Below are 15,443 nucleotides of genomic sequence, written 5' to 3' on the forward strand. Positions count from 1 at the left end.
TGTTTTCTTTCCTGCTTCCCCACAGCGGAGGTGCGGTGGCGTGTCTTTCAGACCAGGAGCCTTTGAGGCTCCAGGATATCTGGATCTTGGGGGGGGGGGGACACAGACAGAGGTCCACCTCCCATATATCCCATATTAACTCAACAGGTGATCTGAGTGCGTTCATTTGACTGAGCCGACCGACCAACACGAGAGACATCCGACCAAGGGGCCCTTTTCCTGATCCGCTTTGAACAGCTTCCACATATCAAATGTCTCTAAAATATATGACTATCTCTCTTACTGGTTTAAAACTACATATGACTCCAGTGGGTTCCATGGCGAGGGGTGCTGTGAAGGACTCCTGAATCCCTCGGAAGGGCCAGTGTGTGTGATCCTTTCAGAGCTGCATCTTATTTTTCACTCCCGCTTTGTTTTTCCTCCCTTTTTGTTTAAAACATGAACCTTCCTCCCCCTCACTCTGAGACCCTCTGCGTTCTTCCTGCTGTTGTTGCATCTTCAGCGTTGATCCCTATTCTGAAACACAAAATCATATGATCTTAAATCCACAATATCTTTGGAACACTCTCACGTTACAGTGTTGTTTCAGAGATAGAAATGACTGCAGATTTATTATGAGAGAGGGAACAGTACAGAGGTTTAAAACTACATATGACTCCAGTGGGTTCCATGGCCAGGGGTGCTGTGATGGACTCCTGAATCCCTCGGAAGGGCCAGTGTGTGTGATCCTTTCAGAGCTGCATCTTATTTTTCACTCCCGCTTTGTTTTTCCTCCCTTTTTGTTTAAAACATGAACCTTCCTCCCCCTCACTCTGAGACCCTCTGCGTTCTTCCTGCTGTTGTTGCATCTTCAGCGTTGATCCCTATTCTGAAACACAAAATCATATGATCTTAAATCCACAATATCTTTGGAACACTCTCACGTTACAGTGTTGTTTCAGAGATAGAAATGACTGCAGATTTATTATGAGAGAGGGAACAGTACAGAGCTCCTATACCGTATAGCTTTTCATCAGAATTCTATGTCAACAAACACAAATGTGGATCAGCTCAAGCTTCAGCAAAGACCTTGAACCAGTGAACAACAAGTGTTGGACTTTTGGCCCATCATTAAAGCGCACTTGTGTTCCAGTCTGCCGCATGCAAATGGTCAACAAATGAGGGAGAAGGTTTTAAATCTGTCTCATCGTCTCACACCCCTAATCCCTATTTCACAGTCCTTGCTTTCCTTAAAAAAAAGAGAAGAGAAAAGACACATTCTTCTCTGGGGACAAAGCGGTGATTCTCCTGGTCCAGTGAAGCTGCCCGGCCTGACCAAGAAATGGCTGAACGTGTCAGCTGAGTGGAAATGGATGAGGGGACAGGGTTGTGCTGATGTGATTTGTTGTGTAAGTACCATGCTTTGATTCTGTGTTGTGCTATTCTGTGCTATTCTGTGCTGTTGTGCTGTTGTGCTGTTCTGTGCTGTTCTGTGCTGTTCTGTGCTGTTCTGTGCTGTTCTGTACTGTGCTCTGTCATCCTATGGCGGTACTTTAATCTGTTGTGTTGGAATGACACATTCCTCAACAGCAGCGCTGCCTCGGGCCTGGAGCAGTTGTCAATGCCCTCTCTGTCTCCCTGTCTACCTCAGAAACGACAAGAACGAGGCCTGTTCCTCCAGGCCTGGACGGTGGTGTCGGAGGCGATTTTGCTGAGAGGGGAAACAGAGAAGAGGACACAGAAAAGAGAGACAGAGCTCGATACAATCAATACAACAGTTGTTTTTCATGACTATTTCTGTCTTGGACAGCCAGCTATATGTGCCGCTACACAGAACCACACATAGAGCTGACAAAATCAAAGATTTATTTGAGGATGATATGAGTGTCTATTGTCCTGCGGCACCCTGAGCATTGAGGGAAGACATCGCCCTACTCCCTACTCAGTCAGAAACTTTTTACTTTTGGCCAAATGGTTGACTGTTGGACCTGGTTGGCGGGAGACTGGGGTACACTGTAGCTGTATCTGCTTCTGTGCAGCTAGACAGTTTGTTTATTCAGGGGAGGCCCAGGGTACCGGGGTAGTCGGACATTTCCTGTCGGTGTGCCGAGAGAACAGACACGTCGGCCTGCCGGGCACCCCATATTTCCTGTCTCACTTTGCACTGTAAATGAGAGACATATTCTCATGGTTTAAAAAACACAACTGTTTTTTTCTTCTGCCAGACTATACTTGCATACACAGGTAACAGTTTCTTATAGTAAAAGGCTTTGTCTTTGGGGCATTATAATAGTGTGATCTGTCTGACAGTAGTTGCCATGACAATGTCTGTCTTGTAATTCATATAGTTGTCTGAATATATTATAACTATATATCAACTCAATATATTATATTTGTCAGAAATATCCCAAAGTCATTGCTGAAAGAAAGCAGGGCCCCCAAGGAAATACAAAATAAATAATAAAGGAAACATTGTCCAATGGCCTTGTTGTAATTAGCTAATTTAAGAGAGAATGCGTTCTCATTGTGTAATGACGAAGCTGCCCTCCAACTGTTTTTATAGTGGGGTTTATGGTAACCTGCCTTGTATTCGCAGTGAGTCAGGGATTTAAGTGTAACATGGTGAGTCACACACACTGCAAGGGAGTGCTTCGGCAATAATCTGTAATTAAACAGATCAGACGAAACTCAACCTAAAAACGTTTCTTGTTCTTAGAACATCAGTTCGTGTTTGGATATTCCAACTGAAATTAAATTGGGAATTCATTAAAGTGGGCCGCTTTGTCAATGTGGGCTGATGGGTGGATTGCCCCACCTTGTGGACGGCTGCAAGCCCAACATGAGAAGACACGGGAATCGGGCAAGAAATAGCCTGCGTGTGAAAGGGCGTATCTCATTGTAAACGCTTCTAAAATATCAGTAGGCCTAGTCTCATAATGTTTCATCTAGCTTAATTCCTTGCATGGCTGTTTAAGCAGAGAGGAGAATGTCCCTGTACTTACTGTAAGTCGCTCTGGATAAGAGCGTCTGCTAAATGACTAAATGTAAATGTAAATGTAAGCACTTGTGAATGAGTTACGGATAACTGTGTTTAGAATAGTTTAGAATATACTAGCCTACTGTGTTGACGTCGGAATAGTGGCACCTGTAACAGTCATGTAGACTTTCTGTTAACGTGATTAATGTGTCAAACATGATGTGATCTATACATCTGGTTGCTTGTGAATAATTGCTGAAAGCTGATTGGTTGGGAAGGACATAACGCTTGGATGTTGAGTTGAGAAGGCGGGTGGTGTGACTCAGAGAAAAGTGCGACAAGTTGTCCCAGGTAACCCCCCGATTAACAGCAGAAAGGCAAACATTTTCTCACCGACTTGGACTTTGGACTTAATTGACTTAAAATGACCACGACAAGAGTTGCCCTGGTCTGAGGCGTCTATACATTGCAGTTCGTTTTGTCACTGAAAATGAGTGGTAAGTGGCCTAAAATATGCATTTTGTAAACTGTTAAGCATGTTTTTCTTGAATATATTTTAAAAATATTTTTATAAAAGGAACCAACTTTGCCACAGTGTGACTGGACTTTCAGTACGTCTGTGATACAGTGAGTTTTAGTGTAACTAAGATAATTACTGTAGTCAACTCGATAACGTGTTTATTAGGGTAGACCTTATGTTTGATACGCATATATGTCAATATGTTAGTCTACTGGGAGACAGAGATTCCTTAGCAGGTGAACCTGTCCTAACCTGCCTGTTAGCGTACCTTACCGAACAACACTGGCGGGTAAAGCAGATGGAGTTGCAGTGTCAATTTGCTCTCCCAAAAATTACCTAATGAAATCATATTTAGTTACAATTTTATTATAAAAATTGCGTATTATCATAATGGTAATGGCATGCTCAAACGTTTTTCCCCTGTAAGACCCCTTGTTGTAAAATTACAACGTCACCTTTAGCTCTTTAATTGCTAATTTCTTTTTTTTGAAAGACCAAATTTATCCAATAGCATTGCAAGGCAAGACAATAGGTTATGTAAATGTGCTCGTTCAAAATTTGCATATGTGTTTTTTGGAGAGGTAAAGGTGATGTTGAAATTTTAAATCGGGTCTTACAGGGTTAAAGTACGTTTCAGATGAAACCGTAAACGTGAGCGAATTGGACAGGCAACAGAATATCTGCTGGGATTTGTACACCGTAATACCGAGAAACATTTTAACAACCGACTGGTCGAGTTCTTTATAAGAGGTAGGTACACACATCTCTACTTAGGTGGGACTGGAAAGATAGTTAAGAAGGAAATATAGCCGGACTAGACTGCAGTACAACTCAATTCAAAGCCGTTCCACTCCCTGATTCTTTATCAGTGCTGACCTCAAGTTCCTTCAAACGTAGGCCTAACCCTTTAAATTGTAAAGTTTGCTGGTGGGGAGATGTTTAACCAAGTCAGCCCACCTGCTAAAAAACAGGTCAAGTTAATTAGTAGTGCAAACTCAAAGTGGTAGCCTACCACATTTCTTAGTTCCTTATCTCAGCAGGAAGTCTGGTCTAAAGTATTTCTCACCCATTAGCTTGAAATAATCTGGGTTTATTAATCTACTTCTACTTCAAGAGGCCCTTGGTATTCAGATGTTATCATGTTTTAGATATCGAACAAAATAATTCTAATATTAGATAATATCATTATCAATATGCCTCAAATATTATTTGGTACTACTAAACATTTGAAATATTTCAGTACAATCAAAATATTCTATTGTGCCCCCTAAATTTTCACCAGTATGTTTTTGTCTGGGCTCCCTGCGTGTTTAGGACTGTGAAATGATTCACACAAGTGTTTGCATTCTTGGGTCATGAGGCATAATGTGAGCGCTGTACTGGTGTCCTCCCCATTATGCTTTATGAGTGTTTGAGCTTAACCACCCCTCCACAGTCACCTCGTACCACGGAGAGCAAATGAATAAAAAAACTGTCGAGGCATCTCTGTCAGCAGGTCCTGTGTGGTGTACATAAGACATCTCTTGACCCACAGTCCATACATCACACCGCCTTATAGTGAGTGCTAACCCGAAGGCCTGGCATCTGTTCGTTCCTATCAGTATTCCCTGGAGCACAGCCAGTACATCTGACTCCCAACTATTTGCAGCAAACACTACACATTCAACCTTGTTTTCTACGTCATGCCTTTCAGCAGGTTCCGCAGAATGTGGAAGCAAACGTCTTCCCATTTAACATGCTGACAGAAGTTAGGGTTGGGGTTAGGACGAGGGTTCGAAAATAGGAAGAAGAAAAAAACGGATGTGACAAGATGAAATGAAACTGTGACATTGCGTTCAAGCTGTCTAGGTGAACATGTACCATGCTCACCACACGTCCTCCCCGGCCTGCCCCCTGAGGGTCGCATTCCTCGCTGCCCCTAGCAACAATGAAACCTAAAGCCGCGGCCCTCGCATGTCGTGGCAGAGTAGCCCATGGTCCCACGCCACTGTGTGGACCCGTGCGTCAACCGGCACTGACGGATGTGCCGTCCGCCCCCTCCCCAGGCATCCAGATCTGGGCGATGGACTACGATGCAGGCGAGGAGGAGGGTCGCCCCACGTCCCCCTGGTCGGAGGAGCGCTGCGAGGAGCTGTGGGACCGCGTGGAGGGCGTGAGGCACAAGCTCACCCGTCTCCTCAACCCGGCCAAGCTCACGCCCTACCTGCGCCAGTGCAAAGTGATGGACGAACAGGACGAGGACGAGGTCCTCAACTCCACCCAGTACCCCCTGCGCATCAGCAAGGCTGGTGAGAGGGGTGGGGTTCGGGAAGGGGAGAGAGAGTGATGGAGGGGGGAGGGGGGGAGCAAAGATTGACAACAGGAAAGGATGAAACAGGTGAGGGGGGAGAGCAAAGATTGACAACAGGAAAGGATGAAACAGGTGAGGGAGAGAGGGAGAGAGGGAGAGAGGGAGAGAGGGAGAGAGGGAGAGAGGGAGAGAGAGAGAGGGAGGGAGGGAGGGAGGGAGGGAGGGAGGGAGGGAGGGAGGGAGGGAGGGAGGGAGGGAGGGAGGGAGGGAGGGAGAGGGAGAGGGAGAGGGAGAGGGAGAGGGAGAGGGGGAGGGGGAGAGGGAGAGGGAGAGGGAGAGGGAGAGGGAGAGGGAGAGGGAGAGGGAGAGGCAGAAGAGAAAGGGGTTGGCAGACAGAAACTGAGGGGAAACCCACCAAGGAGAGAGAGATGATGCAATAGTAGACAGAATGAGGTCATACGTACCAGGTGCTTTATCAGGCCTCGCCTACAGGATAGCAGTGCAGGTGTCGGTGCTCATTCATCTCTCCACGATGTCTTTGTAACTTTACTCAGCATGCACTCCCATCTCTCCTCAGGCCGCTTGATTGACATCCTGCGGGGGCGAGGCCAGCGGGGGCTACAGGCCTTCATGGAGTCTCTGGAGTTCTACCACCCAGACCAGTACACCCACCTGACTGGAGAGATGCCCACCCACCGCTGCTCCATCATGCTGGGTAGGCCCCAAGCCTCCACACCCCTCCTACCCCCTCCCTGCACCTTGGGTTCTCCCCTTCCTCCTCTATCTGATAGGACCCAACCTAATACATAACTCACAGAAATATCCCAGTAAAAACATGACCATCATCAACAGACGCCTCAAACACAACTTCACAACACATACATACATGGCACATCACATGACGGGGGACAGGGGTCACAGGACGCGAAGGACACGCAGTAAGCCTCGGTCTGCACGCCTGTCGTCCATCTGGACGCCTCCGGCCACGGCGGAGGGAGCTTGACGTGTGTTTGTCCCCCAGACGAGGAGGGTCCGCAGGGCCTGACCCAGTTCCTGCTGCTGGAGGTCAACAAGCTGAGGGAGCAGCTGAGGGGGAGCCGCCTGTGCGAGCGCCGCCTGTCCCAGCGCTGCCGCATGGCCGAGGAGGAGCGCAGCCGGGCCGAGCGCAAGGCCCAGGAGCTCCGCCACGACCGCCTGCAGCTGGAGAGGTAACGACGCAGCGGCAAAAACCTTCACATGCCGTGGGTTTTTCTTTTTTACGCACGTTGAGTATGAGGCAAAGACTTCAACCTTGTTTGTGTGTGGATTTCTGTATGGGTGTGTGTATGTGTGTGGGTATGTATGGCTGTGTGTGTGTGTGTATGGTTGTGCGTGTGTGTGTGATCTACCATACAGGCTGCGTCAGGACTGGGAGGCGGGGAGCAGGGAGCTAAGCAGGCTGAAGGACAGGCACCTGGAGCAGGCCATGAAGTACTCCCGCTCCCTGGAGGAGCAGGGCAAGGCCTCCGCACGCGAGAAGGAGCTGCTGGCTCAGGTAGAGGAGAGGGAGACACTGGTGGGAGAGGGAGGCGGTGGGGTGGATGGAGGGGGTGGGGGAGAGGGAGAAAGCCGCTGAGACAAGCAGGGAGAGGGGGAGGAGATGAAGGAGGAAGCGGGAGCCATTATCTTGGCAAACAGCTGCCAGAGGAATGTGTAGAGATGTGAAGAGATGCGATCGAAGGGTGAGGCTGTTGAAACTTGTCGTTCAGCCTTTTACACAAATATTCCCAAGAATAGAAAACCTTATTCAACAGGTGCTATGTAGTACGGCTACATAGGCTTAATTACTGTCTAACGATCTCTTTATGAGCGTGTAATTAGACGAGCCAGTATGATCCAGTCATGAGTCAACTTCTGGCCCATTACTGAACTGAAATTGGCTTCGCCACCCTGCTGTGAACTCCACCGTGTCGGGCTAACTGTATCCGAATGCTCAGGTGGAGCAGCTGAACAGCAGGCTGATGGAGGCGGAGAACCAGACGAGCAGTGACATGGTCTCCCCAGGGTCGGTCAAGAGGAACAGCAGGGTGGGCGACTGTGTGAGGAGCGCCCCCCCCGTCCCGGAGAAGCCGTTGCAGCTTAACACCACCCAGAAGGGGGGTCACACTCAAACACAGGTGAGTTCACCTCGCCCCCAGGACGAACAGTGCATCATGAAGTTAGCATGTAAGTGTCCATATAAGCCTTTCTACCCACGTCAATATTTTCACGAGGTAGAAATGATCTTCTCTGTATTGTTACTTAGTTCCTTCCCTGACGTTGATTGTTTTTCGCTCGGTTCCTCCAGATGTCTTTACAATGTGCTTCTGAAACTCCCCGAAATACCTCAGCTTCTGTCGCCGTAGGTCGGACTCAGTGACTGACTAGTACCAGACCGGGGACTCTAGTATGCCGAGCTAAAGCCAAAGACGGACCTGCAGTCTCAGGCCTCAGCACTTCTCCCTGAACCACCTCGGTTACCCTGCGTTTTGTTTCCGTGGGCCCAGGCTTTGATGGACATCGTGCACCAGGACCGCAGGGAGGCCGCCGAGCAGAGACACGAGCTGTGCGGTACCATCTCCAGACTGCAGGAGGAGCTGGAGGACGCGGAGGAACACAGGGACAAGGTGAGGAAACGGGTCCAGCGTTAGCCGCGAGCTAGCGTGAAAACGTTCCGTTATGTTCCAGTATTCTTCCGTTATGTGAGAGGGATTCTTTAGCTCCTTTCAGTCGTAGGCTAGTGACAAAACGCCATGAAATGGACTGACCCCAGGCCCATTGTGCTGTTGTTGACGGTTCTGTGAACATTTTGTTGTGTAGCTGGAATCCCAGTGTGAGCAGCTGCAACTAAAAGTGAGGACCCTCCAGCTGGACTGGGAGACGGAGCAGAAGAGGAGCGTGTCCTACTTCAACCAGATCATGGAGCTGGAGAAGGAGAGAGACCAGGTGTGGTGGAGTGGTCGGGGAGATCGACCGCAGTGATCGCAGAGGGGTCATGGGGTATGATTACAAAACGGCTGCCGAAGCTCATTCAGGACTGTGAATCGTCTCCATCCCCGTTAGGCACTACGCAGTAGAGACAGCCTGCAGCTGGAGTTTACTGACTGCCTATTGGACAAGAATAGCCTGGGTAAACGAATCGCTGAACTGGAGGCCAACTCGGAGCAGCAACAGAGAGAGCTGGAGAGAGAGAGGGAGAAGAGCAGGGAGCAGGGCGCCCCCTGTCTGAACTGTGTGAGTAGGAGGTGGACTGACAAACAACAAACTGTCAATCAGCCTCTTTCTCTCCCTGTCAATTCTTTAATCACGCATGAGTCTACCAGCAGTATGTCAGAACATGCTAACAGAAACTACACAATCTATTCAATCTGTGTACCTGTCTCATGTGAAGGCCTGTGTTGTCCTCTCTGATCCCTCCCTCCTCCCTCCATGCCCCCCTCCCTCCTCCCTCCTTGCCCCCTCCCTCCTTGCCCCCTCCCTCCTCCCTCCTTGCCCCCCTCCCTCGTCCCTCCTTGCCCCCTCCCTCCTCCTTCCATGCCCCCCTCCCTCCTCCCTCCTTGCCCCCCTCCCCCAGTCCCACCTGTCTCTCTGCAGTGAGGAGCAGTGCTACGGCCCCTGCTGCTCTCAGGGCCTGAACATGGGCTTCAGCCCTCAGCCCAACGGCAACCTGCTGCTCCGCAAGGTGTGGTTCCTCCCCTGTCATCATTGTCACGCTAAGCAGCGTGTTCCAACAACACCACGATGTGCTCATATGCTCCAACCAGAGCTGCCAAGTCTCACGCTCTGACACTGAGACTCACGCACTTGAACCAGTTCACACACCTCACCTCTTATTTCTCACACTGAGAATCCCCCCCCCCCCAAAAAAAGTTAAATCGCTTCTTTCTTTCTTTTTCGACGTATACATTTCCTCACTTGTCCTCACGCTCCGGGAGATGCTTTCTGCATGCACTTTATGTGAACGCTCGCGTGCAACATAGTTACAGACGGTGCAACATTTCTGCCTTGAGCAGGCTGTTTAAAAGGGGCTATTGTGAGCTGAATGCCGTGTTTGCCACGCACAGATTGCTCAAATTAAAGCCAGGATCGGTAAGTTTTGCAAACGTAGGAATTTTGGCTCGAGTTCAAAATAACTCAGTCCAAAATAAAACATCCCACCCCCTCCCTTCAAAACTACTCCCCCAAAACACATGAACACGTAGACAGACGAGACACGTAGCCCTTCAAATCATTGCAATGCTGGTTGTGTTTATTTCAGTCAACAGATATCAGATGTTTTTTTATTTTACTGTCAAACCTTTAGATGTATTAGTTGCTATCAGGATGTGAAGTTTATATTAGCTTTAATGCCAAAAATGCTTTTTTATGCACGCTCGCTCGCATTACTAATGGATGTCCATATCAACGCTGAAATCAAACCTACGCCCTAACCCCCAGCATATCCCTGAATAATTTCAATATTCTTATTAAGGAATTTGTGCCTTGTGCTTATTATAGACACACAATAAGCGTTTTTAAGTTCAACGTAATCTTTACAGCACAACTTTCCCCAGGATCTGCTCTTGAGAAAATGGCAATGTAACCCCCCCCCCCAAAGTTGATACCAGATTTTCGTCCCTGCCGCAAACCATGAAAAATGCCTCTGAACTTTTGGTGAAACTTGGCAGCCCTCCTCTAATGTACCAACTTCTTCCGATGTTGCAATGACTTCTTATTGTTGTACAAGAACAACAATCCAGGTCATAATTAGCGTGGCTCTACATGCTCTGCTTGGAGTGAACAGAGTTTATCCCTGAGACTCACAGTGTTGACAGAGAGAGATCCATCAGCATGTAGGTGCTTGTACTGGATCTCTCAATAAAAAGTGGGCCCTGATTGAATAGTCTAAAACTGCAACCCCTCCTCTGCCAATGAGATCACTTGATGGCTGGGTTTGTATCAGCTGTGTAGATAATACCATCCACAAGGGTTAGGCAGGAGATTCCCTCAAGGAGGAAAGGAGAGGCTAGCTAGACAATCAGTCCTTCATGTCTCTTTTCTCTTTTGACACAGACTCCCTCTAGAGGCCAAGAGAGTGAACATTCGGAAGGTGAGCTTTGCTACATTTCAAGGGCTTGGTTGGGTTATGCAAATAAAAAAAACAAAATAAAACACTGTTAAGAACGAAGTGTATTTGGTGTTAAATCCATGTCAAAATATGGATTTGGTCTGCATGCAGGTTCCCGCTCCAACTCAGATGAGAATCTGTTAACACCTGTAAGTCCTCCAGCTTTACTCTACATTTAACGTCCATGAATAAAATCAAAGCTGATCTCCTTTTGATATACATGCTTCAGTTCTCTGGCCATGGCGCAGACTCACTCTGTGCTCTTGGAACAATGTGTGGCTCTGGAAAATGGGATGCTAAATAATTCACCAGTCTTGTGTTGTGCAGTATTTAGAAGGCAAACCATAACCCCCATTTCTAAGACAGGGTGCCTACCTGAACTTTCATATCCTTACACCATCCACATATTTACTCTCTACATACTGTACACTGTCCTCTTGTTATATTGCATACGGTATTCTGCGTCCTGCATTGTTTTCTTTCTCGCTGCATGTGTTGATAGACCGAGGACAGTGAGAAGGACATCAACCGACTCTCCACCTTCCCCTTCCCTCCCTGCGTGAACTCCATAAACAGACGATTCAACACTGAGTAAGTCAGTCATGTAAAGATGTGACACCACTATACTTCTTCCTACTGTAAGTACTTGAGGTGAACACAATGCAACTCGATATGTGTAAATCTTCAAAAACCAGTTGTGTTTGACATATGTCATGATGTCATCCTCTGACAGGTTTGACCTGGACTCCTGGGGCAGTGATGAAAACGAGAACCTCACAGGTGTGGTGCAATCAGAACATGGATTACTGCCTGCTTTCCATCTAGAATGTTCCTTAAATAATGTTTTAGTGTGAAGGAGCTCATTCCAGTCCTGGAGCTATAGCGTTTGTAAATCCAATTTCTCCGAATTACGTACGGCCATTGATTGTATAATTTGTGCATGTGCATTGTGTTTTAAGGGTGGACGTGTGGACGTTGTGTCTCATTGTGTGTTGTGTTGTGTTCGCAGGAGACCAGAATGAGCCCTCCCTATGGGACTCCTGCAGCTCTCTGAACTCTCACCTCTTCCCCCCTGACCTGGTCAACCTGCCGCCTGTCGCCCCTCACAAACCCAGCCCCAACCAACTGGGGTACGCCTCCGCCCCCTCCCCTGCTGTTAAGAACTGTCCCAAAAGTATGAAATATTGTACAGTTTGCCAACAAGAAACATTATGATGTTTGCGTCTCCCCCCCCCTCCCTCTCAGAGTGGAGCTCCTTTCCCCAGCCCCTAGCCCCCCCACCTCGCCCAAACGGGGAAGATGCAGCCTGGCAGATGACGTCACCATCGTCGGGGGCAACCAGACGGGCATCTTCATCAGTAGCGTGAAGGCGGGCTCTACTGCTGAGACGTGTGGTCTGAAGGAGGGGACTGAGCTGCTGGAGGTGAGAGAGATGCACTGACGTCATGCAGAGGTGCATCAAGTAGTCAAGGCTGTGGATATACACTCATACAAGTGCTGTGGAACATAAAGACAAAGTTGAAAGTTGGAAATGAGAGGAGGGGGGGGGGGGCTGTCAACCTTTAATGACCAAAATGTAATGGCCCCACAGTGAGTCGCTTCAAGTTTGTTCAGAGACTCGCTGTAGCGATACCGTAAACCCGATTCCTGTCTGACATGGTTACCTATTCCACCATTCGACTTGATCCACGACATGGCTGCTCTTCCAACCACGTGACGTCCATGAACTCGGGTGTTGGTGACTTTGTTGTCCCCAGCTGGAGCGGGTGCTGTTCGGTGGCGGCAGCGTGCTGCTGGCACAGTGCACAGGAGAGGTGGCCCACTTCTCCCTGCAGTGGTGGGCAGAGCCCTCCTCACTCAAACACCAGCTCAACACTGAAGGTAAAAGCCTCTTCTTCCTCCTGTGTGTCCCAGTGCTGGGCTGGACTCCCAACCACCAAATGTCCAAGAAAGGAGATGGAAATGAAGTCGGAGTGTTGTCATTTCATTGTTTCAGAAAACAGCTTGAAGTCTGTAAGATGTAGCGCCTGTCCAGTTCTAAGGGAGTGGAAGTGAAAAGAGAATAGTCTATGAGACAACCTCCTCCTCTCCTTCCCTCCTCAGCATACTCCAAGCTGTGCACCCAGCTCTCCTCTCCCAACTTCCTGGGAGCTGACTCATTCTATGTACGCGTCAACATGGATCTGGGTTCCCATGGCGACTCCCCCTGCCTGAGGGTGCACTGTGATGACATCATCCATGTGACGGACACCCGCTACAACGGAAGGTACCAGTGGCGCTGCTCGCTGGTGGAGCCCCGGACGGGCAAAGCCCTGCAGGCGGGCGCCATGCCCAACTACAACAGGTACAGTAGACTAGCGGGGTGGACTGGAGGAGGGGAGGGGGGGTGCAAAACAAATGTATTATGTACAATGGAATTCTTAGAACTGTCAGTTAGGTTGACTGTTGTATGTGTGCCAGTGATGGCAATTCTCCTCATTTCCCTCCGTCTGTCTCAGAGCTCAACAGCTGTTACTGGTGAGGCTGCGCACCATGGCACTGCAGAAGGACTTCAAGAAGAAGGTAGTGGAGTCCTCTAAATACAATCTGTTTCCGTAGATGACCCTTCAAATGAACCCGTGAGTGATAATACAAAGTAAATATAGAAAAAGAAACAACTTGTTTTTCGCCATTCCTCTGTGTAGTTATACAAGAAGTCCTCCGAGCGCGTGCGATTGGTCAAGGCTGTATCCCCTAGCTGTCGTGGGATTGGTTCAACCCCCCAAGTTCTCTACACCCTTAGCCACCGTAAGGCCCTCGGACAATCGTGAACAAATCACTATCATTATCTAATCTGTATCTGTGGATGTCTGTTAAATACTGTATATTGGGCTAGGAATTGATATGTTAACATGTGTTTGTGTGTGTGTGTATGTGTGTGTGTGTATGTGTGTGTGTGTCCGTGTCCTCTCAGGTCATGAGGACCACCTGATCCCCTACAGTATGGTCCAGCCTGTGCAGGTCAAAACCAAAAGACCCGTCATCTTCTCTCCTTCTCTGCTCTCCCACGCCCTTATAGAGAGACTGCTGCAGCCCGCAGATTCTGGGCTGGACTTCAACACCTGTCAACCAGGTACACACACACATGCACACGCACGTGTTTTCTGACCTTATGTAAGTCATGTCAGATACAGCGAATGTCTTGTTTTCATCTTCCTGTCATACTCTGGTTGTGAATCCTCTCTGGTATCTCCGGTCCCCTGGTTGTTGTAGAACCCATCCCGGCCTTAGACAGGCGGGACAGGAAGGTCTTCCTGTTGGACTCTTCCAGCCCAGAGCAGGCTCTGGGCATACGGCTGCAGTCTATTCAAGATGTCATCAGCCAGGTAAAGCTCGGGCACGAAACACACGCACATATACAGTACCAGTCAAAAGTTTGGAAACATTTTCCCATTCGGGAGAATGTGTCCAAACCTTTTACTGGTACTGTACCTACGTCTTTATTCTTCTGTCTCGGTTGTGACGTCTGGTTTCTGTGTGAATGCCAGGAAAAGCACTGTCTGTTGGAGCTGGGTCTGGGCAGCGTGGAGCGTCTACTGAGACAGGGGGTCTACCCCATCGTCATTCACATCCGACCCAAGAACAAAAAACACAAGAAGCTGAGGTAGGGGTTCCATTTATACATCTGTGATCCATCTGGAGGTTGTGAGACCTGGTCCACATTTCCTGTTTGTAATCCACTGTCCTCTTCCTCAGTCTGAAGAAATAGAACATGTCTTCCCTTCTCAAAGCTCTCCTTCGTGATGGAGGGGCTCGTCATCCAAGACGTGCCATTTTGATTACAAGACAAAAGCTATAACCCATCAAATGTTTTCCACCCTCGGCAGGAAGTTGTTGTCGGGTCATAGGGAGGAGGGTGTGATGGAACAGGTGTGCCAGGCGGAGGAGCTGCAGCTGGAGAACCTCCCCTTGCTGTACCACACCCTGGAGCCCAGCACCTGGAGCTGCACCGAGGAGCTGCTGGCAGCCTTACGCAACGCCATCCACAGCCAGCAGAGAGCGCTGGTCTGGGTCGAGCTGGACAAGATGCAATAGATGGCATCTGGTTGCATTTATCAACGTTTTTACAATATTTTTATAGTTATGGTCATATATTCTTTCAGGAAAAATACATTTCATTTGGTTCCTACTACGGTAGTAAGAGTGTTCTGTAAATGTTAATTTTACTCAGGGAGATGTTTCCTTTTTCTGCTTTACATATAGTTTTACATGCAGTTTGAGTTTGAGACTCACGTGATGTGCAGGGAGAGCTTGAAAAGGTAAAGTAGATGAAGATACAGGTTAGATAAGTAGTCGAGTGACGACCAGAGACGATTCATGTAAGTTGGAGAGAAGGCATCATCCATGGATCTTATCGATGGACCAATGTGATGATGACAGGAATGGTCATATAAAACAACTTCCAGACTGCTGTGTTTTTTCGACTGAATTTTTACATTAAAATGATCAACATCGCTTCCGAAGTCGGACTTGTTATTTACATTACCCATATGTAAATAAATGGAATATATCA

General features: G+C 48.3%; 1 protein-coding gene across 2 annotated transcripts; it reads left to right on the top strand.

Moving 5' to 3' along the window:
- The first annotated feature begins 3,018 nt into the window (after positions 1-3,018).
- On the top strand, positions 3,019-15,385 carry zmp:0000000896 (caspase recruitment domain-containing protein 11). 2 transcript variants are annotated; one of them, XM_062479154.1, is made up of 24 exons: positions 3,019-3,453; positions 5,522-5,764; positions 6,344-6,481; positions 6,788-6,974; positions 7,162-7,300; positions 7,743-7,922; positions 8,292-8,411; positions 8,605-8,730; positions 8,848-9,018; positions 9,359-9,466; positions 10,837-10,873; positions 11,003-11,040; positions 11,394-11,482; positions 11,625-11,671; positions 11,901-12,021; positions 12,137-12,314; positions 12,649-12,772; positions 12,995-13,235; positions 13,390-13,453; positions 13,576-13,678; positions 13,845-14,003; positions 14,144-14,256; positions 14,419-14,534; positions 14,758-15,385. In XM_062479154.1, exons 1-24 carry the CDS (start codon positions 3,447-3,449, stop codon positions 14,963-14,965), a joined length of 3,057 nt encoding a protein of 1,018 aa, XP_062335138.1. In that variant the 5' UTR covers positions 3,019-3,446; the 3' UTR covers positions 14,966-15,385. The 2 variants fall into 2 exon arrangements, with proteins under 2 accessions (XP_062335138.1, XP_062335144.1); XM_062479160.1 differs by lacking the exon at positions 3,019-3,453 and adding an exon at positions 4,096-4,226.
- The last annotated feature ends 58 nt before the right edge of the window (positions 15,386-15,443 follow it).

The sequence above is a fragment of the Osmerus eperlanus genome, chromosome 2, assembly GCF_963692335.1.
Source record: "Osmerus eperlanus chromosome 2, fOsmEpe2.1, whole genome shotgun sequence".
Taxonomy (NCBI): Eukaryota; Metazoa; Chordata; class Actinopteri; order Osmeriformes; family Osmeridae; genus Osmerus; species Osmerus eperlanus.